At 40.6% G+C, this 26,926-nt stretch overlaps 3 protein-coding genes and 1 long non-coding RNA gene across 7 annotated transcripts; 3 read left to right on the top strand and 1 right to left on the bottom strand.

Annotated features, from left to right (window-relative positions):
• Nucleotides 1-304: 304 nt before the first annotated feature.
• gpat4 (glycerol-3-phosphate acyltransferase 4) lies at nucleotides 305-5,586 on the top strand. Of its 4 annotated transcripts, none has more exons than XM_071465181.1 (13): nucleotides 305-441; nucleotides 550-614; nucleotides 1,772-1,841; nucleotides 1,939-2,236; nucleotides 2,329-2,403; nucleotides 2,608-2,697; nucleotides 2,969-3,062; nucleotides 3,223-3,338; nucleotides 4,194-4,249; nucleotides 4,342-4,427; nucleotides 4,502-4,630; nucleotides 4,757-4,836; nucleotides 5,126-5,586. In XM_071465181.1, exons 2-13 carry the CDS (start codon nucleotides 573-575, stop codon nucleotides 5,289-5,291), a joined length of 1,302 nt encoding a protein of 433 aa, XP_071321282.1. In that variant the 5' UTR covers nucleotides 305-441; nucleotides 550-572; the 3' UTR covers nucleotides 5,292-5,586. The 4 variants fall into 4 exon arrangements, with proteins under 4 accessions (XP_071321282.1, XP_071321280.1, XP_071321283.1 ...); XM_071465183.1 differs by lacking the exon at nucleotides 305-441 and adding an exon at nucleotides 1,300-1,353 and having other exon boundaries at nucleotides 475-614; XM_071465179.1 differs by lacking the exon at nucleotides 305-441 and having other exon boundaries at nucleotides 447-614.
• A 339-nt stretch (nucleotides 5,587-5,925) lies between these two features.
• On the bottom strand, nucleotides 5,926-7,530 carry LOC139610991 (uncharacterized). The gene is made up of 2 exons (XR_011686238.1): nucleotides 7,411-7,530; nucleotides 5,926-7,223 (listed from the first exon to the last, which is right to left on the bottom strand). It is a non-coding gene; the product is annotated as an uncharacterized lncRNA (long non-coding RNA).
• On the top strand, nucleotides 6,894-21,696 carry rab11fip1b (RAB11 family interacting protein 1 (class I) b). The gene is made up of 6 exons (XM_071465178.1): nucleotides 6,894-7,255; nucleotides 15,010-15,431; nucleotides 15,519-17,610; nucleotides 19,200-20,033; nucleotides 20,459-20,573; nucleotides 20,770-21,696. The coding sequence occupies exons 1-6, from the start codon at nucleotides 6,894-6,896 to the stop codon at nucleotides 20,974-20,976; spliced, it is 4,032 nt and encodes a 1,343-aa protein (XP_071321279.1). The 3' UTR covers nucleotides 20,977-21,696.
• A 224-nt stretch (nucleotides 21,697-21,920) lies between these two features.
• brf2 (BRF2 general transcription factor IIIB subunit) lies at nucleotides 21,921-26,292 on the top strand. Its single transcript, XM_071465184.1, has 4 exons — nucleotides 21,921-22,299; nucleotides 23,817-23,876; nucleotides 23,993-24,314; nucleotides 24,807-26,292. Exons 1-4 carry the CDS (start codon nucleotides 22,152-22,154, stop codon nucleotides 25,630-25,632), a joined length of 1,356 nt encoding a protein of 451 aa, XP_071321285.1. The 5' UTR covers nucleotides 21,921-22,151; the 3' UTR covers nucleotides 25,633-26,292.
• Nucleotides 26,293-26,926: the final 634 nt, after the last annotated feature.

A 26,926-nucleotide genomic window follows, 5' to 3' on the forward strand; every position in this document is an offset into this window, starting at 1 on the left:
CTCAGTAATACTAAATAGGAGAGGGGCACCAAGGATGTACCAATATAGCAGTTATAAACTGTTGACCAGGACTTTAGAATATAACGGCAACATGTCAGTAAAATAATACAGAAATAATATTTTATTAGTGATAATATGTGGCTGAAACCCAAACTGACCATCACCAAAGTATGATTTTGTGCAAAAATTCATTTAAAGTCAATCACTGTGTAGAACAAGTCACCTGAAGGAGAACACTGAGGATTATAAAGTTTGCACTTTTTATGACTGATGCTGATATTTTGTGCTGTCTTTGTCCAACACAGACAATGAGCATCTCCTGAGTCACATGTCGCTGTTGGCTACAGACACAGAGGCTTCAGACAGACCAGAAGACTTGTCCTAAAGCTGAGGGGTTCAGAGTGGCGTGCAGTCTTGCTGTTCTCTGTGTCGCCTCTGCTGGTAGCATGTCTTGGTTTACACTTCCTGTTGACAACCTGCTGTGCCGGTGTCTTGGCATCTCCATCACTGTGTGGTTGACTCTTCTGTTTGTCTTCATAATTGTGCCAGCTGTACTTGGAGTCTCTTTTGGTATGCGCAGACTCTATATGAGGACACTTCTCATGATCTTTGAGGTGAGCTTGGTGTCTATGTAAGGCACAATATTAGAAGGTTATAAAATTAAAGACATTGTATTCATATGTCATTGAAAGATTTCGGTGAATTTAACAGTAACATTTTTATTTATTGATTTACATCATACAACATTTTGGAACGAATATCTTACACTATCTCTAAATACTGTGCAACAGTAATTTAATGTGTCCCCTAGAGTTGTTAGTAAATTTGGCACAAAAAGTGTTTTTCACAGTGTTAATCTCATGATGGGATGGGACCCCTGGGAAGTCCCAACTCAGAGAGACTGTTAGAAGCACAGGGCATGCTGTGGCATCCTTTTCCTCAGGGATTTAGGCTTTGGGACCGACCCCTGGGAAGATCAGGCTTTTAGCCATGGGACAATCATCTGAGGTGGTGAAGATACTACAGGGAGCTCAGACTCCTGGGAAGGATTTTTTTTTTTAAATTACCTCTGGGGCATTTGTAAAACGTTTTCCCACTTTCCTAAAAGTTGTTGGACAGTTGAAGGCAGCTGTTGTAATCCAGTTGTTTTGCTCCTGGAGTTTGTAGTCAGGGCTCAGGATAAGGCCCTGTTTGCACCCCTGGAGCTGGTCAGACTGAAGTGGCTGAAGGTGCTGTCATTGTGGTGTTTATATTTGGTGTACACACCAAGCCATGGTTCTTTAAATGTCCTCTCTCCAGGTTTAGGTGGCATAGAGCTCTGATCCATCAAAATTGTGACCTACTTATGCTTGAGTAAGTCAGACAAAGGTTGGAGAGTTGAAAGTGTTCAATGTTTCCGTAGTTTCTGTGTGTTGTTTTCTCAGCTGCAAGCTTGTCAGAAAAACATGTTTTCCCAACTGTGTATTCTGCAGAGCTGTAGTCTCCAAGGATCATGTTGTCTAATTTTATCACTTTGATCATATCACAGTCTATGTTGCCAATATGCTCTTTGAATTATTAACTTTGAATGCAATTTGGAGGAACGCTATATGTATAACTGCTTGTTCAGCTTTACTTTTGCTGGTCAGCGGTAATATATCTGTAGATAAGTCTTTAGTTCTTGCTCTTATGTTGCTGTATGTAATATGTTACAGTAAACAGAGAAACTGTAACACCGAATTATTCTAATCCTCTAATCGAGTTGTCTTAATGTTTTTTTCTTTTGAATTAGTGGGCAATGCTACGAATGGAGATGGGAGCAAAAGAAAAGAATCAGGAACTCTATAAACCATATAGCAATGGTAATATTAATATTTCTCAGTCACAAATGCCTATTGTACATGTATAATTTCCATAATTTTAATGCATGTCTTTTTTTTCTTATTATTCTCATTGAAGGTATCATAGCCAAAGAACCACCAGCTTCTTTGCAGCAGGAGATCCAGGAGCTCCGTGGTTCATCCAGCTGTCTGCGCTCAGAGCCAGAGTTTGAGATGGCCGACATCTTCTACTTCTGTCGGAGAGGTGTGGAGAGCATCGTGGATGATGAGGTGACTAAGCGCTTTTCAGCCCAGGAACTTGAGAGCTGGAACTTGCTGACTCGGAGCAACTACAACTTCCGTCACATAAGTCTGCGGCTTACCGTCCTGTGGGGCCTGGGGGTCCTCATCCGCTATGGCGTCCTGCTGCCTCTCAGGTAAGAGCAGCACAAAGACAGATTTATGTCATAGTACAATAGCTGTGAATGAACTGCTTCAGCTCAGTCAACTATCTGTTCTCTTTCTGCAGGGTCACTCTGGCAGTCACTGGCATTAGTTTGCTCCTAGTCCTGACCACCTTGGTGGGCTGTTTGCCAAATAGAGAGTAAGTCCCCCCCCCCAGCTCCCATAATGCATAAAAGCATTCATGTGAAGTTAGGACTCTAAGTTAGGCTACAAGACTGATTAGTGTAATCACTTGGACTGCACCTTACACATTTTAGCCAGGTTTAAAATGACAATTTATTTTTTTCCATCAACAGTGAAGGGACTGAAGTGATTATTGTGGTATGATGCTTTATGTCTTTAGGTTAAGGTCCTACCTGAGTGAGAAGGTTCATCTGATGTGTTATCGCATCTGTGTTAGAGCTCTCACAGCAATCATCACCTATCATAACAGGTACAGATGAGTATATCGAATGGATGAATGTAATTATCAGAACAGTGACCTTCACAAGGATGGTGGTATCACGTTGTTTGACAGAAAGGCAGCTTTTTGTAAATGTCTCAATATCAAATAATATAATGAAAAAAAAAAAGATTGACAGAACCTTCGATTTGATCCATTTAATTGTTTTTCTACGTATAGTGATGTTGTTTTTCTATATCTGTGGCAGTGACTTGAATGTAAGTTGTATATCTGCGTCTTTAATAAACTTGTTTTATTGCAGGGAGAACAAACCACAGAATGGTGGTATCTGTGTGGCAAATCATACGACACCCATTGATGTCATCATTCTGGCCAATGATGGCTGCTACTCTTTGGTAAATAAGTTTGTCTCTCTGTATACCGTATGGGTTTCTGTGGTTTCTGTTCAGTCTTTTTAATACTGATTGATTATGAAAAATTGCTCAGCTTTTAAAGTATTAGAGATGAGTAGAGATGTTGTTTTTGAGGTGAACTTGAGTTGAACTTGTCTCTCAGGTTGGCCAGGTGCATGGAGGGTTGATGGGAATGATCCAAAGAGCCATGGTCAAATCCTCTCCTCACATCTGGTTTGAGCGATCAGAAGTCAAAGACAGACACCTAGTGGCCAAAAGGTAACACTGCATTGTCTCAGTGTTGCTGCTCTTAGCTCGCGTTACATTGATCCGTGGCACTGCTGAGGAGCCAATAATCATTTTTATGCTGTTCCTTTGGATAAGTATGACTGATGGTAACCAATGAGATCCACAGAGAGCATCATATTGTAAGGGGGTTCTGTCATTCACCTCATTGTGTTTTTTATCATGGGTTGAGTTTCGCTTAATTAGGTTCACATATTTAAAAGTGAATTATTAATGGAAATACAAAGTTTAATTATCATCAGTAGATCTTATTGTGATACATACACACTGCTGACATATATTAAATAGTACATACATACTATACAGTATTTTTTGCATAGAAAAATCTTAATTTGTCTACATGGCGGTAAAGGCCTACAAAGTAAAGGAACTCAAATTGTAGCAGATTTCTGTATTCTTGCTCTAGAAATGTCTATCTTTTATCAACAGATTTTTGTCTTTGTTTGTATCCCTAATGCTCTCTAACTTAATGACCTAACAATACCAAATTTGTTGCATGCTTTTTGGCAACAAATAATCCGATAATGTTTCACTATTATAAATAGTGTTGTGGCCGTTTAATTTGAAAAACAAAAATTCAAGATCAAGCAGCTGGTGGGTCAGTCTTAGTTTGCAAAATTGGTCCCAATTGTGTTTAAAAACATTCAAAATACAGTATATATTTCTCAAGTTATATTTCAACTTGTCATTTGTCCGCCGTTATGATTTGGTTTTGGATCGTTCCTATAATGACAGTAGTTCAGATTAGAGCTAGCACTACAGTATGGAAATGATGTAAATGGCTTCTTGTAAAATATTTTGATAAATGTGTCTGCTTTGTTATTTCAGGCTTGGTGATCATGTTGCTGACAAAACCAAACAGCCCATCCTTGTCTTTCCCGAGGGTGTGTATTATAATACTGCAGAGTTAAAATAACTGATGATATGATGCTTTTTGTTTAGTGTTGCTAAAATCTTTGCACTGTGTCATCAACAGGTACTTGCATCAATAACACATCCGTGATGATGTTCAAAAAGGGCAGCTTTGAAATTGGCTGCACTGTCTATCCAGTCGCTATTAAGGTAGGAACTTTTTCCTCCCCTCTGCTCATTTTGCTCTTACCTAGGCTTGATATGACCTTATTTCCACCTTGCAGTATGATCCTCGGTTTGGGGATGCTTTCTGGAACAGCAGTAAGTTTGGCATGGTGAATTACCTGTTGAGGATGATGAGCAGCTGGGCCATTGTCTGCAGTGTTTGGTATCTGCCACCTATGAACAGAGAGGTGAAACTATGTCACAACAAAATCAGTGATAGAACTTTTAGACAAGCTGTTACTTATTCTATGTACTGGAGGACTGTTTCCATCTTTTTTTAGTTCTTCTGTTCTTTTTTGATTGTCCTTGTCTAGGAAGGGGAGGATGCGGTGCAGTTTGCCAACAGAGTGAAAGCAGCCATAGCTGCACAAGGAGGCTTAGTGGATCTCATTTGGTGAGTCACTGTTGTATTTAAATGTCATGATATATCAGTAAAATTATAGGTGTTAATGGTTGTTAAAAAGGGGGGAGGTTGCCAATGGCATGAAACAGACACTGATTCACAAAACACATTGTTAGTAGCTTTTCAGCTGTCACAAAAACTGTGCATTATTACACCCTGAAGCTAATTCACAGAGGCTATCCAGATTATTCCCTTTTAGGGTTTGTGGAAAAAGAAACTAATAACACTGTGTCGGGTCTGTGTCTGATATCGTTTTCCTTTCTTACCTGTGTGCTCTCAGGGATGGAGGGCTGAAACGAGCCAAAGTGAAAGATGCTTTTAAAGAAGAGCAGCAGAAACTCTACAGCAAAGTTCTTGTAGGTCAGCAGGACCAGGAGGACCAGGAGGACCACAGCGACGACAAACATTTCGAGGATGAAAATCCAGACGCGCATAAAAAAAACTGAAAATGGAGCAAAAAACAATGAGGACACAGTGAATGTATGACATATTTTTAATGTACAAGATGTACAGACTCTTACTTCCTATATAGCGACATCTTACACATAATTTAATTATCAAAATAGGAATTTATATTGTATTGTTTTTACCTGGCTCAGAACCAAAGAAAAGTATTTTGTAGTATGTTTTGTTTTGATATTTGTGTTTTTATCATATTTATTTCATGTGTTTATTTATTTAATGTGTTGCATGCTGTGACGTTATGTTGTAAATAATTAAAACTTTTTGACTTTTTGTGAACGATGAAAACCTAAATCTTTATGGAAGATAATCCCGGCAGGTACGACTGTTTTAAGTGTCTAGTACTACAGTACAGTTGTTATATCACAGTTAGACAGACACTTTGGCAGTGCCAACACTTCTGCGTCACTCTTCTAATTGGCTGAAGGCTCTATATGTGTCTTTTGCTTCAATCTTTGCCGGGCATCATTAACCAGAGAAAGTGACATCAAACCTCTTCAGACTGTTTACTTAATGTGAGCCATGATAACGGAGGGTTTCAGTTTGTTTGTCTCTGGTTGTTAGAGAGGTTTGTGTGGAGGATTTTAGGTTCAGGGTGACACAAGGAACTTGACCAGAAACTGTGTTAATTTTATTCCCTTTTTAAACAGCAGGAGTCAGTGTTCAGACATGAACCATCCTGCATGTTGTGACATGAGAACATTTCAGTCCACGGTGAAAATGCAAATCAACGTACAGACTCATTCACACAGCTGTATATCTGTCCAAATGCATTAATTTTGCATATGAAAGTATTGAGCAGAAAGGGAATCAATTCTGGACAGGTTGCCAGTCCATTAATGGGCTAAGACAGAAACATACAAACTCATTCAAAGTACTCTAGCGCCTTCAATCCATCTGATCTGCAAGTGGTTGGAAATAGAGACAGTGGCACTGCAGCCTGATTAAGATTCAAACTAGGGCTGCATGTGAAACTGAATCCAACCATATGAACACTATCGGCTGTCTCAGGCTTGTCAGGTATCCTGTCCTCTCTCCGTGTCCCAGTCTGAGAATTACTAGAGCAGAGAGGTCTCATGTTTTCAAATGACATAAATGCTGAAGGCAGGAGTAGATGGCACTGTGATTACAGAGCAGGGGCATTGTCTGGTACACGAAAGCTCACATTATTTCTCAGTTTTAACCAGTGTTATTAAAAGGAATCAGGAAAGTACACAAATCAGTTAATCAGTCTTGTCCTCATTTGAGTGCAGCTATTGTGGGATGATGCTGATGCAGTCTGGCAGGTGTCAGTGAGGATCAGGTGTGACCTTTCAGCTCCAGTAAGTGATTGTTGTGTGAATGAGCACACGGGCCATGTAACCTGTTAATCCGTGGGAGTGTCTTGACTTGACCAGGGCCCACTCTCGGTGTAACTACGCCCAATCAGCTGTTTCCTCAACTTCGGCGAAGCTCACGGGAAAAAAAAAAAAAAAACTTTCTCCTCTGACCAGTGGACCGACGGTGCGCGCCCACTGCGTCTTGTCCGTGGACTCACTTTTCGATCAGATTTCACCGCCAATAATCCAACGACAAGTGTCGCCAGCATGTCCTTGGATCAGCAGTGGTGTCCCACAAGCGTCCAGGTAACGGTGCTCCAAGCCCGAGGCCTGAGGACGAAGGGGAAAAGCGGCACCAACGATGCGTACGCGGTTATGCAAGTGGGCAAGGAGAAGTACCAGACCTCGGTGGTGGAGAAGAGCGTGGCTCCGGTGTGGAAGGAGGAGGCCGCTTTCGACCTGCCGCCTCTGCACCTCGGCGGCGGAGGAGGAGGAGGAGGAGGAGGAGGAGGAGGGGAGCTGCATGTCCACGTCCTGCACCGGGCCCTGGTGGGTCCAGACAAACAGCTGGGACAGGCTGTCATCAACCTGCTGCAGCTGAGCGAGGACAAAACCCGCAACAAGACCGAGTGAGTGAGCACAGCGGGAAGTTAGTTAGAGGTTTTGAATAAAAAAATGTGAAAGCTGTGTTGGCAATACCACAGAGCAGAAAGACTCTGGTACATGTAAGATCATGCATTCAAAGTTTTATTCAAGTAAAAGTGGTATTAGATTCAGAATGTACCTTTTAATGCCAAAATTACAACCGCTCGTTGTGCAGAATGATCCATTTCAGGGTAATATTATATGACCGGATTGTAGTAATCAGTGCTCACATTGATGCATGTGTTGCAGCTGGTAAAGGTGGGACAAAGGAGGAACTTGTGAATCAGAAAGCATAGAAAGTTAAACCGTCCATCCCAGAGCAGAAAACTTGATTTGTCCAACCAACAGTCCACAAAGAAGTCTAAGAAAACCAAATAAAATGCGGACTTCAGAAACTGGAAAGGGTTCAAAAAGAATGCTTTTATGCATATGCAATACTGTGTAGGGCACATGTTAGGCTACTTTTTGCTGCATGTACATGAGTGAATCATGGGAAGCGCAAAACAAGACTGAGTGACTGTGATTTTCATCTGCACCACAGGGGACCAACTCCATGTTGCTGGTTCTGTCAGTCATACAAAGCTTTGTGGTGTTGCAGGGAAAAACCATAATCCCTATTAAATCCCAAATAATTACAAACCACTTTTTTTTTTCTTTGGTTTTAATACAAAAAGTATGCAGCATCTGTGATAACTGGTTTATCGTTGCCATAGGAAATCAATTTGCTTAATTTGTGCATTTTTAACGACTCTAGTGTGATTCCCCTCTGTGGTCTCTGTAATTTTTTTCTACTGAAGTTAGGTTTTCAACCTCACACGCACACACACGTACACACACGTACACACATAGCCATGCATCACTACACAGACCTGCTCTGCTGGGTTTGACTTATGAATGTTGCCCACTCGCTCCACTGCAGCTTAAGGGATTTGTTCCCTCGGCTGCAGCCTTCAAGGATGCCAATCAGCATTACTCACTCAGGCGAATGAAGTGAGCCAAAAGATTCAGTCTTTCATTGACTGAACTTGACAAGAAGACCCCAACTTCACCTCAGTGAGCCCAATGAGGCACATTTCCATAAGGACGCCAAGATTAAAAACATCGAGCTTTCAGATTTGACTCCTCATTACAAGGCAAACAATCCTTTGCTCATTACACACGAGCAAAGGAGGTGAAATAATTAAATGATACTTCACACCCATCTGTCCTGCATTAGTCACGGCAGTGATCGCGTTTTACAGGCCTAGCTGGTGCTACTGTACAGTCTCGTAGTGGCGATTATACCTGCTCCTTTAAGCAGAAAATATGCTCTTTGTTGTAAAAGAAAAGGTTCAGTATTTTAATTCTTGTCATCCTTTTTATGAATTTGAAATGCAAGCTTAATCATCCTGTCACAGTTAAACATCTGTGGTTTGGTAAGAATCGAAAAGTTCTGTTGCACTAAGCTGTTTCCGGGTACTTCAGTCTCACACCGTGTGACTTGTATTATACAAAAGCAGACTGCATACCAGCCTGTTTGTCTAAATGCACAAACACACACACACACACACTTCCTTCTCCTACCCCCTTTACAGTCTGCTGTTGTTTGGGTCTGTCTGCTCTGTTTGATATCTGTACCATGTTAGATTTGTTATTGTGGTTCACTTCTGCTTGTGTTTTTTGTTCATCATAAAACCATATAGATTTACTGTGTGTTCATATTATTATGGCAAATCTTTCATCAAACAGAGCAAAAGGGTGAAGCCTCTTAAAAGTCGCAGTGAAAAATCCGTAGATCAGTTAGATTTGAGAGCATGAAATGAGCTGTGATTCAAACGCCACATGTTACAAGTCTTCTCACACTGTTCTGCCTTCCTCTGGGGTTTCGCTAGTGCCCAGCTGTCGTCTTCTGGCCTGAAAAAAGGATGTTCGACTGAACTTCACCTGCCTGTGTGCCGCATGTTTGATCGTGTGGTTTTGGATTTCGTGGCGTGTGCGTCTCTGATCACATTTGACCCTTACTGGCAGTGAGTCATTCAAAAATCAGATATCGGTTTCCCTTCAGCACTGCTGCATGTTGACACACGTGTAGGGTTTTATGCAGATTTTTTACACTGATTTTTTTTTTTGTTAAATCAGCCAACATGTTTTAGCTGGTGTTGAGTAAACGCTTTGCTTGGTCTCTATTGATCTTTCTGTCAGCCTGGTGATTGCACCTTGCCACTGAGGTTTAAATCCGGCTTCAGCCTCACATTCCTGACTGTTTTATCAAAGAAAAACAAACCGTGATGGCCTCGGGGGCAGTCAAGCAGGGTCAGTTTTACTGAAGAAAACCACTGTGACTGTACTTGCTCCCGACAAACAAACAGTGTTACATGTTCCACGAGCTGCCAGTAGCTCTACTGTTTAAGCTGCATCGTATTTTCTAATTCTGCAAAGCAATTATTCAACCAAAACTCTTTTTCTACACATGCTGCTTGTAAATGAAAGTGCTGCTATTATTATTTTTTGCTCAACAGTTGTAGATCATAGTAGCAGTACTTCTGTTTGATGTGCCTGATAAGTATTGAGTCTGTAGTTTGATGATTGTATGGTTGTGTTTTTATGTTGATCACTGACTATTTTATTTTTTTTTAGTCTGTGGAGAAAGTAGAACTACGACTATTTCAGTCATCTTTCAGTCATATCACATGATCTTTCTCGACTTTTCTGAAGTTTCTGAACACTGAACACAGAACTTCTTACCTATGTTGGCTTAAAAGTTGTTTTAAAGTAGGCCCAAGAATGAATGAGCTGGAACTGTTTGGGTAAATTGGGAGAAGAGTAAGAAAAAAACATGTAAGCAGCAAACACATACAATTTTACAAAACAAAAACTTTAATGTGTAGTTGTCATGGGACCTTTTCCCAGCAGACATTTTAACTTGTCATAGAGGGAAAGCCAGGTGTTAATAATCACATTCACAGAGGCTCTGTTCTGTTCAGTACGTCATGATAGTTTGATAATGAGCCAACATGCACAATACCAGGCCCCTGAAACTGAAGAAGCTGACTGAAACTCACTGAGCTGTATTATTTACACCTGTACGTTTCCTACTGGGAGAGGTCAAAATGTATTCACACGTCTGTGAAAAGGCCTATTTTCTAACTTCAACAGCATCAAGGACATTATAACGCCCACATCAGTGAGGCTAATGACAAGCTAGTGCCTCTAGTACCTCTATTACCAAAATCTGCTGGTCTAAAAGCACCTGCACCTCAGAGCCCAGATACAGGAAAATAACTTTGATAGCACCTCTAGAAACATGAGCGCAAAATGATATTTCGGAAACTTGCATTAAGGAAAGTCTGTATTACAGGTTACGTTGTGTACAGTGAATTCTAATATGTATTATAGTTGATTTTGGTTTAAAGATAGACAAGGTTCAACCGGTGGTTTGTGACACTCGAGGGAACGGGACTTTCTTTTCAGTTCCACTCTTTGTACAGACCTTCATTTCAGCTTCTCGTGGATGTGGACTGATGCGATAAACCCTGCACAGTTTTGCTCCTTGGACATTATCACTGTTGAGTTGTTTTACTCACTCAGCTCTTCTCCCACTCATGCAGCTGTGTTCTGCGATAAGAAAGGCATGAGCTACTCATGGCATTGTCTTATCAGTGGTTCAGGCTTCACCAGGAAGGATGTGTGTGTGCAGAAAGTAGAATAAATTTAAAATGTTGAGTCATGCATTATCCTCTTCTGGTTCTGTCTGTACAGCAGAGCAGCACACCTTCTACTATTCACAGGGGTGTGAGATTACTGAGTTTAAGGGCATCATCATTGTCATCCAGGCATTGTTAAGTGAAAGCTTCTTTTATTTAATTCCTCCTCTTGCACACAGCTAACTACCCCAAACAGCTAACGCCCATACGCTTTTGCAACTTCCTCTCTGATTCAACTGAAGAAGCTCAGTTCTCCTCTTTTTGACGTGGATATATTTGTGTTAGTGCCTTGTGTAGGCATTGTTGTTATTGTACTAACGCTAACACTATACCATATACTATACCATGCTATTACTGTGCAATACTATAGTTTACACCATACTAACACTACTACTAAAGTATTGCTGCCATACTATATTACTACATACTGTATATTGCTCAATAGTCATATTATACTAGAATTACACTGTTTCATACTATAGGTTATTCATTATCATTAGGACATTTTCTGTTATACGCACGCACGCACGCACGCACGCACGCACGCACGCATGTATACATACATACATACAGTGTGTTTGTGTGTGTGTGTGTATGTGTATATATGTATGTGTGTATATATATATATATATATATATATATATATATATATATATATATATATATATATATATATATATATCTGTGTGTGTACATATACATAATGTGACAAAATCACATAAAATAAAATAATCAAACTGATGATACCAAGCAATTCATATGCATAAAACAAAAACTTAAATAACTAACTCTGTCAGTTATTAAAGTTGCTGTGTATTTATTATTCACCTATTTACCTCCTCTGTCCTAATGTGTATTCAGCAATTTCCTTTTGAAGTTTTTCTGATTCTCACATAAAAGAAATGTGTGGAATAATACAACATCAGAGGATATTAACAGAGGATAATAACAACGAATAAAATACTATAATGTATTATGAGGTCATATTAGGCTGGGGGGGTGCAATATTCTGTTTCATAACTTGGTACCACATATAAATATGTCACTGTGCATGGGAGTAAGAACATAACGGCTGCAGAATATTGTCCACGTCGTAAATAAATGCTTTATCCATCTAGCAGCGTTTTGCTAATGGACATTCATCAGGCAAATCATGAAGAAGCCTCCCGGTGGAATATTTATAATGTCAAAGGCTGAAATTTGCAAACCACATCCCTTTCCTCATCAGCAGTAGGAAGCAGGGGAGTTGTGACAGCAGTCTCCAGGAAAAGGCGTTTCCCTCCTTAGTTTGTGTTTGCCACACATCTGAAGCATTCCCTCAGAGAGGAGGAAGAGGAGGAGGAGGAGGAGGAGGAGGAATCTCAACAACAGATCTGATTCAGGACCACTGAGAGGAACGCATGTTCAGTGGCATCTCAGGGTGTGGTGTTATGTAAACTGCACGAGGGGAAAAACAGTTTATGTCACACAGACACACAATATATGATGTTATATTTAGACAGTCACATGTAATGCTTCTTCATTTATCTGTTTTTTAAAAACACATTTGTGAGCCGTATCTGTTCATTTTGAGGGATTATACTTTTATGTATTTTTTACTGGAAAGATCTCACACACACACACACACACACACACACAGCCCCTTCCTCATTTCCTCAGGAATTCAGATTTCAGTTGTTTGTTCAGTGGCGAGCTGACCTCAGATTTTTCTGCCTGATAGGCACTTTTTATGCTGACTGTTCCTCTTTGTTGTTCTGTTCTTTCTGAGGCTCTTCTGTCAGTACTGGACCATGACACAGGTGCAGAAGCAGTGCAATGTTGACACAGACTGGTCTCAGTGGACATCTTACTGAGGCTGTTTTGGCTTTTTGTTACAAGACTTAAATTTTAAGTAGCTTTTTTGAGATCGAAGCAGTGTGTATATTGGGCTCCTTTTGACTTGTCTACCTAAATCTACATGTGGTTGTTTATCTGAAGTAACAGATCAAGGACGTGTGACCCTGCTGAGACGCTTGTTGGCACTGATTCTTGCTCTGTGGCAGCTCCAGTACCTGCAGCATGTTTAAATGGTGATAATGAGGCTAATAGCAGATTGGTTCCCTGTGAACCTGACTAATTGAAGTTTTTGAGAAGCAGAGACTAATCTTCTTAGATAAAAACTCTGTCCTCCAGGGGGGCGACCTTGCTTGTTGACTGTCTGCAGGATTAAATGTGTAGGAACTGATGCATGCAGTCAAGGACATAGTGGATCACTGAGCCTGTTAAGTATAAAGCTATGCTGCAGGTCAGGGAGGAAGACTGTAAATTTACTGCAGTGAGCATCTGCAGTATCCTGATGTGGTCCTTTTTATTTAGATTTGATCATGAGAGACATGAGAGCAAAAGCAAACAACATTCATGAAGGCTGTGAAGTACCCACAGTGCAGGCATTCAGGACTGCTCCACATTAGAGGCTGCCACAGACAGTACAGTACAGCATTGTTAAAAAAAACTTTCCCTCACTGTCAGTTTTCTGGTTGTGCTTAAATCACCACAGACTTTCCAAAAACATTCAAGTCGCTGCTGAGTCACTTTCCATTTGCTGCGGGATTTATCATAGTTTCCACAAAGAAAGGACTGACGAGGACTAAAACATTAATATACTGTCCTTGAATCTTGGTTTCAGTCTTGAAGATTCCTTTAACCTTTCAGTGCGTTATATTATCATGAGTAACAGTTTGTGAGGGAGAATTGCTCCATTTCTGTGTGACACCTTGTTATTACAGACAGCGTGGGAAGTGTCAGATGTGAAAAGTACAGGATGAATGTAAACACTCAGCAGACAGTTCTTTAATGTTCATGCTTTTGGCTGTAACGAAGTCATATCATGATGATATGATCATACTGTAAATAATCATAGATAATCCCGAGCAAATTATAATTTGAAAACCAACAGAATTAGACACTGACACGTTTGTTTTACACATTTGAAGAGTTTTGTCTGAAACACTGAACCAAAGTTCATTGCACTGAACATCAGTTAATAACTCTCTTTTTCACATATTTGCCACATAGCTCAGGCCAATATAAACATACTGAATAATAATAAATAACAGCTGCTTGTCTGTGAGTTTCATACACTATATAACCAGTTTTATTTAGACTTCTCTTTATTCCACAGTGATCCCTTAAGAAGGTATATGGACATAGCTCAACATAAGAAATGAATAAAGAAATAGAACTAAAGTGGACAGTTACAAGAATTAAATACATTACAATACAATAAGGCAGAAAGTCTGAAGTAAGTAAATAAATAAACAAATATACAAATGAGCACAAAATCATTCTCCATTATCTTCAGTGCCCATTATCATTTTAACAAACATGGTGTTAATTAATTATTAAAATCTAGCAGTTCTTGGGTTAATCCCATAGTATCACCCAACTGAAAGGTCCTTTTTCTATTGTCTTAAAAAAACTGGACAAACTATTATGTTGTGATATATTAAACATGAAGTACATGATCTTGGGACAGCGTCATGGAAATAGCATGAATTTAATTTATTCTATTTTGATATTTCCAAGATCATTCCATAACAATGATAATCTCTATGCATTAAAGCAGCTAAAATTATAGATTATATAGTTGGAGAAATAGTGTAGAATGTAGTATCAAATGACAATGTGAAAACAATGTGAAATCTCTTTCATAACATAAACACACAGGGAATTATGACCTGAATCTGCACCTTTACGCAGCTTTATAGTGAGTTTCAGCTCATTGTTATCCTGTTCGGTTGCTTCTACTTAAATGGTGATATTGTTGTTGTGTTCTCAACTTGTTTCCACTGGCCCCAAGTGGCCAAGAAATCCAAGAAAGTTATTTGGAGCCATAATAATGTTTTTAGCCTGTTAATGCCAACATGGAAGCAAGAAGTTAATGACTTCCAGAGTAATAAATAGAATGTGTTCTTTTCTTAAAACTTAAAATTTGAAATAAAGTTTAATTATCCAGACTTTTTGGGGATAATGCATTTGTATATATGTCATTCTAATAGCATGCCTCTCTTTGACAGATGGTTTAAGTTACTGGACAAGACTGGCAAGGCAGACAAAGACAGAGGAGAGGTGCTTCTGGACATCCAGTTCATGAGAAACAACATGACCGCCAGCATGTTCGATCTCTCCGCCGCTGGCAAGTCCCGGTCCCGCCTGGGCAAGCTCAAGGACAAAGTGCGTGGCAGGAAAAAGGAATCGGACACTGTATCTAGTGTGGTGCCATCTTTCTCTCAGGTTCTGACGGACAGCGAGGACGAGGCGAATGGGGAGGTAGCTGCAGGGAAGGATGAGAAGAAGAAGAAAAATAAAATGAAGTCTTTATTTTCCCCCAAGTCCAACCTGCAGAAGAACATGTCTCAGTCCATGTCCATCCTGCCTGGGAAGAACTCCTCACTGAGCGGCAGCCAGTCGTCTGGTCTGAATGTGGATTCCTCTGAGGGTCAGGAGCAACACTTTTTTAACTTTTTTATTAAGTCTTTGTCTTCTTAATAATTAAATGCATGTTAATTTTCCAATGTCCTTCCAGGTAAAAAGAAGTTCAAGTTCATGATACATAAACGCTCAGGCAGCTCCGACAGCAAAGATTCCTCCTCCGGCCACCAAAAACATGGCGACATAGAACAGAGTAACGTGTGCATCAATGGCAGTCATGTATACTGTGAAGAGCCTCCGTCTCGGACGTCTCGCATTGGATCAAACTTCAGTCTGGCCAGTTCAGGCCATGGATCCATGGAAGATGTCCCTGAAAGCTCCCCCCCATCTGTTGACTCACTTAGGGCAATGAGGCAGTATTCGCCCTGGACAGAAGAGGAGGAGGAGATGGCTGAAGTAGAGAATACATCAGAGGACGTGGATGAACTTAGAAGGGAAGAAGAGGAAAGGATTAGAATAGAGGAGGAGAGGAGGAGAAAAGAAGAGGAGAGGGAGAGGAGAGAAGAAGAAGAGCGTGAAAGATTAGCAGAAGAAAGGAGGAGACTAGAGGAACAAGAGAGAATGAGAATTGAGGAGGAAGAAAAAAGGCAAAGAGAGGAAAGGATTAGGGAGGAGGAGGAGAGGAGGAGAAAAGAGGAGGAAGAGGAGAGGAGGCAAAAAGAAGCACTTGAGAGATTGGCTGAGGAGAAGAGAAGACAAGAGGAAGAAGACAGAAAAAGGATTGAAGAGGAAAAGGAAAGAATTCAGAGGGAGGAAGAGAGGAAGAGATGGGAGGAACAGGAGAGGGTTAAGAGAGAAGAAGAAGAGCGTGAAAGATTAGCAGAAGAAAAGAGGAGACTAGAGGAACAAGAAAGAAGGAGAATTGAGGAGGAAGAAAAAAGGCAAAGAGAGGAAGAGGAAAGGATTAGGGTGGAGGAGGAAAGGGCTTGGGAAGAGAGGAGGAGACAGGAGGAAGAGGAGAGGGTTAGGAGACAAGAAGAGCATAAATTAGCAGAGGAAAAGAGGAGACTGGAAGAAGAAAGAAGGATTGAAGAAGCAAAAGTTAGAAAGGAAGAAGAGGAGAGGATAAGGAGAGAGGAAGAGAGGGCTGAGGAAGAGAGGAGAAAGGAGGAAGAAGAGAGGGTTAGGAGAGAAGAAGAAGAGCATGAGAAAAAGAGGAGACTAGAGGAACAAGAAAGGAGGCAACGAGAGGAAAAGGAAAGGATTAGGAAAGAGGAGGAGAGAAAACGAGAGGAGGCTAGGAAAGAAAAGGAAGAATATGAGAGAATGGTAGAAGAAAAGAGGAAACTAGAAGAAAAAGAAAGGGAAAGGATTGAGACTGAAGAGAAAATTAGAAGGGAAGAAAAGGAAAGGATTAGGATGGAGGAAGAGAGGAGGAGGAAAGAAGAGGAAGCAGAGAGGGTTAAGAGAGAAGAAGAAGAGTGTGAGGAAAAGAGGAGGCTAGAGGAACAGGAAAGGAAAAGAATTGAGGAAGAAAGGCACAGGGAGGAAGAGGAAAGGATTAGGAAGGAAAATGAAGAATATGAGAGATTGGCAGAAGAAAAGAGGAGACTGGAGGAAGAAGAGAGAAGACAAAAAGAGGAAGAGGAGAGAATTAGAGAGGAAGAAGAGGAAAGGATTAGGATTGAGGAGGAAAGGAGAAGAAAAGAGGAAGAAGAGAGGGCTAGAAAGGAAAAGGAAGAAATGGAAAGATTGCTAGAAGAAAAGAGAAGACTGGAAGAAGAGAGAAGACAGGAAGAGGAGAGAATTAGAGAGGAAGAAGAGGAAAGGATTAGGATTGAGGAGGAGAGGAGGAGACAAGAGGAAGAAGAGAGGGCTAAAAAGGAAAAGGAAGAAATGGAAAGATCAGCAGAGGAGAAGAGGAGACTAGAGGAACAAGAAAAGAGGAAGATTGAGGAAGAGGAGAGGATTAGGAGGGTGGAGAAAGCTGAGAGGGAGAGGAAGGAAGAGGAGACCAAGAAGCTGGAGAAAGAAAAGTTAGCAAGAGATGCAGAAGAGCAGAAGAAAAGAGAAAATAAAACCAAAGCAGCTTGGCAGAAACTTGAAGTAGCTGTGGAGAGCCCTGCACACAGCACCTCCACTAACCCGTTTGATGAAGACTTTTCAAATAATCCTTTTGATGAGATTCCCAACTCACCTACTGGACCCGACAGCAGCACAGCCAGAGTGTCTGATATCCAACAAGGGTTAGTTCAAGCTATCCTACACTTATGTTTTTTTTTTGGTTGGTTGTTTTTTTTAACCCCCCCCCCCTCCCAAAAAAAAAATGTTTACAGGCACATTCGCGACTATGTGAGGTCATGCATAAAATTGCCTTGGGTTAAATGCTAATATGATCACATTGACAAAGTAGGCTGCTATGCTGCTGCTAATATGCTGCTGTTTAACAGGTGAAAGGTTCACCATGTTCACCAGCATGTGAACCTTAGCTAATAAGCTCTTCACACAAAGGCTAACTGAGGCTGATGGGAATGTCATCAGTTTTGCAGGTATTTGGCCTTGAAACCAAGTGTTTGAAATTCTGATCAGATGATTGTGCCAAAGGAAAATTTACAGGGTGCCAAGGTTATCAGAAATCATCCTGAGGGGGATGTACGTAATATCTGCACTAAATTTCTTGGCAATCCGTCTAATTGTAGAGATAAAAACCACAAATGTTCACCTCTGTCGTGGTGCTAGAGGAAAAGTCAGGGGCTCTTTGAAATCAATAGCATCCTCTGCGGACTATGAATGTTCTGTACTAAATATTTTGGCAATCCATCTGATGGTTGTTGAAATATTTCAGCCTGGACCAAGTAGCTAATTCTATACTGTTTCAAGCTGATCGATGGACTTGCAATGACGCACTCACTGTTCTAACACCCACTGTGTGTTTGCATTCTCAAAATTAGAAATAAACATCTCACACAGTTGAAGCTTTTCGTGGAATACAACTGTGGGAAACAGTGGAGGCTGTGGATGATGCACAGCAGGGTGAAACTAGATGTTGTTATCAGTATCATAGTTATCAGTAACACAACAGGATGGGGAGCACAACACCAGAAGAGGCAGTGAAACTAAATTTGAATGCCCGATGAAAATGATATAAAGTCAGAGTCATTTACCTGCACAGTGTTTATCTGAATGTTCAGTTGTTACTTCATCTCCTGTTTTACAGTCAGTGATGCCCCAGCAGCAGACGCTTCTCATTTAACTGCAACCAAGAGCTGACAACATCATGAAAATTGCATAGCTCTGTGTTCGCCTGTGTTAGTTAGATGACTGTGCAGACACAAAGTGTGTATGTGCATCTGTGTGGGTAAGGATATATTTCATTTGTCAGCTGAGACTGGGAGCTCATTACACAGTCTTACCTCATTATATCAGATGTCATGAACAGGGAGTGAAATGACTTGAAACTTTGGGTAATTATCCTGAGTTTGACAATAGTGGATGGTAATTTCATAGAGATCTGGATGGGTTTTGCTTGGCATATTAAAATCTTTTTTTTATTTATTTTTTATTACATCAATACATTGTGTCATATTACACTGCCTTTACACTACATTTTTCAAATGAGGATACTTGACTTCTCTTCTGTGATGTGTTGTTTTTTTTGTTTACACATGGTTTTACACAAGATTTTAATATCTTTAATCTTTTTTTTTTTTTTTTTTTTTTAATCCTTGATAACTTGTTTTAGATGATTATCAAAGGCCAGTGAAGTACTTCTCAAACGTCCCTGTGAGACTGTTAAGTATGCAGAGACCTCATTAACTCTATGTCTCTGTACCAGGTGTCAGTCTGCTGTGTTATCGGTGAGAAGCAAGACCGTTTCCACTGAGGAAAAGGACCTGATTAGTACTCAACGGGAGAAGCGACCAGCTCCTCAGCCTCCAGGAAGGAATCAAGCCGAGAGTCAGAGGGAGCAGGATGTAGCTACACGACATCAGGCACAAATTAACAAGCAGAGTAATGACAAAGACATCAAAACTGCCAGTGTTCTCCCTCAGCGGTGGACGCAAATGACGTCTCCTCTTAGCCAGTCTCCCACAGATACAAAAAACACCCAGAGCGTGATGCAGAGCAGCTCCACCAAAGGGACACAAAGTGCAGCCAAACACAGTAAACGTCCTGCACCACCTAGACCTCGTTCTGTGGAAGAAGAGCCATCATCTGAGCCCAAAACGGGTAACATTTCCCAGAGAGGTGGCTCAGACACAAAACAAGTCCCTGTTGTTTATGGCTTGAATCCATTTGAAGATGACGATGAAGATGAGCTCACAGCCCAAGATGATACAAAACCCCCTGGTAATACTGGTTCCATTCCCTGGCCTCCAGCTGTGTCCCCAGCTGCTGATAAAGATGCTGCTTCTCAAGCAAAACTCAAATCCTCAAAGGTGGTCCACGCTCCTCCACCTCCTGCAAAGAAAGCTGCCACATCAAGCACTTTAATCCACCAAAACACAGATGTGATGGATGATGCAGGTGCAGTAGTACCTGATAATGGTGCCAACGAAACATGTGACCCACAGCCAGAGGCCATAATCTCTGTGCCTGTCCAGGGGACTTCAGTGAAAGAGCCCCAGCCTGCGAGAGCGCAGGAACTTCCTCCTACAACTTCACGCAGGTGAGACAGCTGAGTCCCTCAGCTGAAAGGCAAAGGAATATTTATGTGACTCATTCATCTCGGCTTCATTTATAGATCACACACCACTAGCTGCTGATATCATGCCATAATAAAAAGAAAAGGATCAATCATACTGCACATTTCTAATGTAGTCTTGTATCATTCATCCTCATTTATTTTTCATCATTGATACTCATCCATCATTCATCTTTGCTTGTATTATTAACTGTGGATGAACTAGCTTGCAGAGTTTATACAAACCGCATTCTGTTTGAGTAGTGATTGCTACATTTACTCTTCGATCTTATAGAAAATGATACATCGCACAAACAAAGTAATACTCACAAATCAATAATCCGTTTACTTTCACTCTCATCCAGTCAGTGCCTACATCTTTCTTTGTTCTTCTTTGTCTATCATTGCAGACTTCAACCTGTAAAACCCCTAAATCCTCCAGACCAGCAGTCTGTCTCCATCGTTCAGGGGGAAAAATATAACCAATCCACAGGAATCCTTAACGAAATTCAGGAGAGAACAAAGGTATCTTTTTTGTTTTTTTCCAAAAAACTTTTATAGTGGTTTTAAGATTTTCCTTCACACTTATCAAAAGAAATTAACAAAGATGTTATATAAATGCTTGTTTATCTGATTTATTAGCAATTTAATATTTCATTAAGGGTATTGTGTCATATTTGTGTTTTAATATATACAAACATACCTACATATTCTCCCACAGGTAAATGACACCGGACTAAAAGGGCCGTACTCCCAGCTGACTCGAGAGGAGCTCATCTCTCTGGTGCTGAAACAGGAGAAGCAGCTGTCTGAGAGAGACAAAAAGATATCAGAGCTGGAGCAGTACATAGACAACTTACTTGTGCGCGTCATGGAAGAGAAACCAAGTATCCTGATGTCCATGAACTCTCTGAAGAAGGCTGTCTAGGTGGATTCACACCTTTATTCCTGCTGTACCTAGCCAGTGCAAAACAGACAACCAGCGTAAAAGTTTAGGTTTACAAAGTTATACAAAAGTTGATTTGAACAGTTTAGAGTTCAAGTTCAACATATTGGCAAATGAATAATGATGTAATGTAAAAGAAAGCTTGTAGAGTTTGTTGCATTTTCTGCCAAGAGCCTTTCAAATGGGGGAATGACATCAACTTTCAATCAAAGATGTTAAGGAGTACAAATGTATTCTACATTTTTCTAAATATTTAGTAATATGTTTGACACTTTGCTACAGTATGTCTTTGAAACAACCTCTTGTGTATTTGTTTTGATTATTTTCATGTTGAGCATAAAATTCTGTCTAATAATAACTTTGATAAATGTATATTGCCTACATGACCAAACTATTACTATATTTCCTGGCAAAACAAAGTGCATACTGTCTGTTTTTCTATAGTCTGTTTTCTGCTGAGTTGTGATATGTCCCGTATAAAGAGCCTTACTTTGCTGTTTGTTTGCACTAGTTATGTAGATAAAGTTTCCTGCTCTTGCACTGAATGTCACAAGTTTACATGATTCTACTAACCCCCCAAAAGCACTTTAATTTAGCTTACACTATTAAAACTGATTCCTGTACTGAGGTTACTGCTTCATTATATTAAAATATGCAAAATAAAATCAACCATTGAATAAATAACTCACATGCACACATTTATTTTTTTTTCTGTTGTTTTTTTTTTTTTTTTTTTTACATTTGAACAGTTCTTAACAGGCCCGTCTACTACCTACATTTATTTATTTATTTATTTTTTGTTTCTGGTGTTGTTGGTTATAAATTAGTAAGTTAGTAAGTAGATAACAGTCTTTTTCTATTATCTACTGTATGTGTGTGTATGTGTCTCTAAAAGCAGCAAGCGGAACCCCAGACGCTGGGAACGATGTATCCGCCCGGACACATTTAACTCGCCGCCTTCAGACCGGTGGCGGTGACGTTCGGCTGTCGCTCAGCAGCTGTTTATAGTCCTCATGTGTTGCAGGCGTTTAGACCAATGCAGCCCCTCTGATACACCCGTTGTTCTGACTAGTTTGACGCCTGTTTTATTTGGTTATCTTTAACTAGCTGTCTCTCCACTGACCGCACATTTGCTCGTTTGATTATCTGCTTTGAAGATGCCTCGTCCGGGTTTGAGCTGCCCGGGATGCGGCTCCTCAAACATCGTCGAGGATGACCTGTACTGTCAGGCGCAGCTGGTGTGTGTGGACTGCGGCTCCGTGGTCTCCGAGGGAGTGCTGGCCGATGACCCAGTCGGAGGTTCAGGTACGAGAACAGCGAGGACACGGAGGAGGCCTGTCCGGTTACACCTGCCGGAGTCTGTCTTTCACTCACCTCGGCTGATAAACATCTCTGTGACATTAAATCTGCCTGGATTAGTTTTAGCTCGTTGTGCCTCATAAACTGCCACCTGTGTGTCGCCATCCTCCTTAAATGCTAGGCAGGATAGTCAGACTGATACTGGATTTTCGAGGCTGGTGCTCATACCGGTATCTGTGAGTTTAATAACAGTAATAGTTTGCCCTGGTTAAGGTGTGTATCACATAAAGTGACATTCAGCCCGGGAACCTGTTGCATGTCCAGCAGCTACTTTGTGTTTAAACTGAGGCTAGTGTAAAAGGGGGCACTGTTGAAGAGAGACAATAATATTTGTGTTTTGTAAGCACAGATATCTGAAAACCTAGGCAAATAAATCTAATACTACCTGCAAGGCTAGACTCTACACCAGGTCAGTGAGAAAACAGTTTTGTTTTTTTTTTAGTCACTTGGGTGAACTGACCCTGTGCGTACTTGGAGAATATTTTTTTACAGTGCCATCTTTGAACTCAGCACTGATAGCTAAGAAGACAACTATTTTGGCTTTGTCATATTACTGTAGATGTTCTTTTGACTTGAAAGGAGTGAATTGTCCAGAGTCAGATAAGCATGTCCCCAGTGTGCCCTGTCTGCAGCACGATCATCATGGATCGAAACTTGCCCTGACACAAATTAATTTAGGTATAAGCACCATGTAAATTTTGACACAGGTAATAATGCAGGACCTGCTTTTAGGTCCTTATTATTTGAGTTGACATTGGTATTGTGTGATATTGCTGTGATACTGCATAATCCAAACACATTTGCCATGAATCAAATTACCACAGGGAAACTGACAAGGTGCATATGGAACCTTTGAGACCGCTGAGGTGGTTTGTAATCCATCCATGAAGCTTCAAAACTTTGTTCTATGGATAGCATTAAATAGCCTGCTGCTTATCAATAATAATGATACAGAATGTGCCCCATGTTTAAAGTGAATGAGATGAGCATTGAAGCTTGCAGTGACAAAGTTTGAAAACAGACTTTTGTGTTTTTTGTGTCTGCGGTTCTCGCTGTGCACAGTGTCACAGCCTGTCTTAGATATGGTGGAGGCTAGTGTTGTGTATTTTGGAGTGTGAAAAACATGATGAAACAGGGCTGCTACTTCAACAATTTTCAGTACAGATTCATCATTTCTCTCAATAAATGATTTGGTCTATAAAAATCCAAACTTATTCAATTTATTTCAATGTAAGACCGAGAAAAGCAGCAAATCCTCATCTTTAACAACCTGGAAACTTAAAATGTTTGGCATTTTTGCATTTAAATGACACTGATAATACTGAAGAAGTCACTTTATTCTGCTCCCTACACAAGGCTGTAAATAGCATGGCAATAGGTGTGTTGGACTCTTTGCTAAACCCAAACTTCTGACACTTCCATTGATTTTTTTTCTTTACTTTGACTCCTTGTTCTTTTTACAGATGTCAGCTACAGTCGAACCACAGCTGTGGCCAAAAAACCGTGTGCTAACCTAATAAAAGGTGAGATCTTCTTTCCAAAGGGACTTTTGCTTGTTAGACATACTGTTACACAGTTACTCCCCTATATAGTTGACCCCGCTGCTCCCACATGCTCTTTGTATTATAAATCTCAACAGGTCTGCAGCGTTTGAGAGCCATATGTCGGACTCTCAGGGTCAACAGTGAAATTGAGGATCTCTCGCAGACCTACTACAACCAGGCCTATCAACATGAAAGTTTCATCAGAGTGACCCTCCAGAAGAAAGAAGTTCTCGCTGGGTGCTGTGTGCTTGTAAGCTGCAGACTGCTCAACTGGCCCATTACCATGGGAACCATCAGCTGCCTGCTGGATGCCGACTCGATGGTGGTGGGAGTAGTTTATCAAGAAATGATCAAGATTCTCAACATCAAGGCTCCGATTATTAATGTCACTGATGTAATGGAAGCTCACAGTCAGGAGTAAGTGAAGAGCAGTGGTGTGAATGTTTCTCTGGAGTTATCAGCAATATGAAACAGTTAAACAGGCTTTTGAAACAGACTAATTTCTCACATTGCAGAATAGCAGCAGATAAACGACAGCTAATTCCAACCTGTCCAAACGTCAGCATTCATTTTCATTTTGTCTGTTACACACAGTTTATACAGAAGACTGTCTGGTAGTTTAACTAAAGTTACAGCCTTCAATAAATTGTTCTTGATTATTTTAGACAAGGCGATTTTTAACTTAAATGGTTATTGCAAATTTTCATTAGTGGATGGGAATGGTTCTCATTTGGTTTGAGGGGGTGGGGCGCTTATGTCAGAGTTGAATGAAACCAATGGTCAATGATAGACAATAAACTTTAAATGAATCCTATCTGGAGAGCCACCAGGCAGACTAGGGAACCAGCAGTGCTCTAAATAAATCACTGGCGTCTCAAATGTGCTGAGAACATGTTTTCTGTCTCTCAGGTATAAAATCACTTCTCCTCACGTTCCTGAAGAATTGGCTGAGAACTCCAAGGACTTGACCAAACGTGCCGTGGCTCTGGTGGAGCTGGCAGCAGACTCCTGGATTGTGACTGGCCGTAAGCCCATCCCCATCATGATGGCGGCCATCTATTTGGCTTGGCAGTCCTTGAAACCCACCAAGCACCGGCTCAAATTTTCTCTTGACAAATTCTGTCAGATGGCCAAAGTGAATAAGCACAAACCTGCTATGAAGAGAATAGCTGAGATGAAGGAGGTGCTGTGTAAGTTGGGTAAGGAGATTCCCTGGATCAGGGAAGCTGTGACTCCGGATAATGTCGTTCAGCAGGTGGAAGATATTCTGCAGTACAGGTACGCCCTGCTGAGGAGGGCTCTGAGAACTCACAAGGATGCTCAGCTGTCGTGTGAGGCCAGTTGTGGGGACTCTCTAACTGCTCCATCCCAAAGCTCTGAGCTTGTAGAAAAGACTCCAAATTCACCCTCCATGGAACAGTGTGAACCGAATGCTAAAAATCTAGAGCAAGCAGGAGATAGAGATGATAATCCATGCACAGTGTCTGAACCACACAGTGACACTCAGGAGAGCAACGATCCAACACCAAACTGGGGGAAGAGAGTGCTCTTTGCTCCCCCGTGTGTGATTCATGCTAAGAAAAGGAGAGTGCAGCAGCCAGAGCTCAAAGATGTGACTGGTGATGAGGAAATCTCTGACAGTGAGATTGACTCATACATCCGCACTCCTCGAGAAGCTAGAGACTTCGCTCTGACACAGAAGATGTTGTCCACATCTGACAGTGAGAAATCATAGCCAGTTACATGTGGAGACTGGTGTGTACCTCTTTGGTTATTGTTTATTGGTTGTATAAGATAAAATTGATATTTTAAGCTTAACTGATTTTTTAAATTTATTTTAGGACTATTCTAGTGAGGATGCAGATTTTCATTTCGACAAGACTTGGTTAATGATACGATGTTGCCCCAACCTGTTTTATGTAGCTTTATCCAGTCGAAGTAACAGATTGTATCCATTTATTATTTTGCTGCCTGTACTTGGTTCACTTTCAAATAAAGCTTTGTTGAAGTGGTTTAAAGAATTCTAGCTGTGCAATCAAGGCAGACTCATTGGAAATTTATTTCTTTCAAAGGAAATATAAGAATAAAGGAATTAATTTGTCTGTAGTTTGTTATTTATATATGACTGTTGTACTGTAGCTACAACAGCATTTTGACATGTCATGTAAGTAAAAGCACAGGTGTTATAATAAAACTAATGATGGTGTAATTCCATTTAGCTACTTCAGTTTCTGGGTGCTTGTGTTGTGCACAGCCAGCCTGAATAAAACAGAGTCTTGAATGTCTTTTGAATGTTAGTGGTTCCACCTGTGCTTTTCCTGCTTTGACAAATGTCAAAAAGTCAAAATGTCTGCTGTTATGCCGAGTCTCCAATAAAAGATTTTGTTGTATTGATCGATGGTCTACTTTGTAATGAGCACTCTCGCGCCACAAAAAGTTTGCAGTTTTTGTGGAGTTAAAATGTTAGCATGTATAAGGTGGTTGATTCTTTCCAGAGTGAAGAACCTCATTTTGCCACATTGCATGACAAAACTGTAATAGTCTTCACAGGGGAGAGCAAGTAGGAGGAACATCAGGATTTTATGAAGTTCATATTTTACGTTATTTCTACAAGAACTGCGTTATTTTGGAATAGGATGTAGGATATAAGATCATGAGTTGATGTTGCCACCTGCAGTATACAAGTCATTTTAATTACCAACTGCCCTCTAGTGGACCCAGCATTCAGGTCCAAAGTAAAATACTAAAAGTAACATAAGGTTTTGCAGTGTTTCACTCATTTTTTGATCAAAAATGCAAATGTAATGACCACAATCAGAACTGTGCTGAATTGGTCTTATTTCACAGGATGTGTAACTCTAGAATAAACACTGGAATCAAAGGGAGCAAGCACCAATGATGCTGATATGATTACGGAGATCAATAAATTCTCACGCTGTCTCAGGGACCTAAACAGGCCTAGTTGATATGCAGAAAACATGTCCGTCGTCTCTGTTATTTAATTAGTAAATTCAGCTGTGCATGTGCAC

Source organism: Trachinotus anak, unplaced genomic scaffold (genome assembly GCF_046630095.1).
Source record: "Trachinotus anak isolate AG129_WGS33_773 ecotype Australia unplaced genomic scaffold, CSIRO_AGI_Tana_v1 ptg000028l, whole genome shotgun sequence".
In the NCBI taxonomy this organism is placed as follows: domain Eukaryota; kingdom Metazoa; phylum Chordata; class Actinopteri; order Carangiformes; family Carangidae; genus Trachinotus; species Trachinotus anak.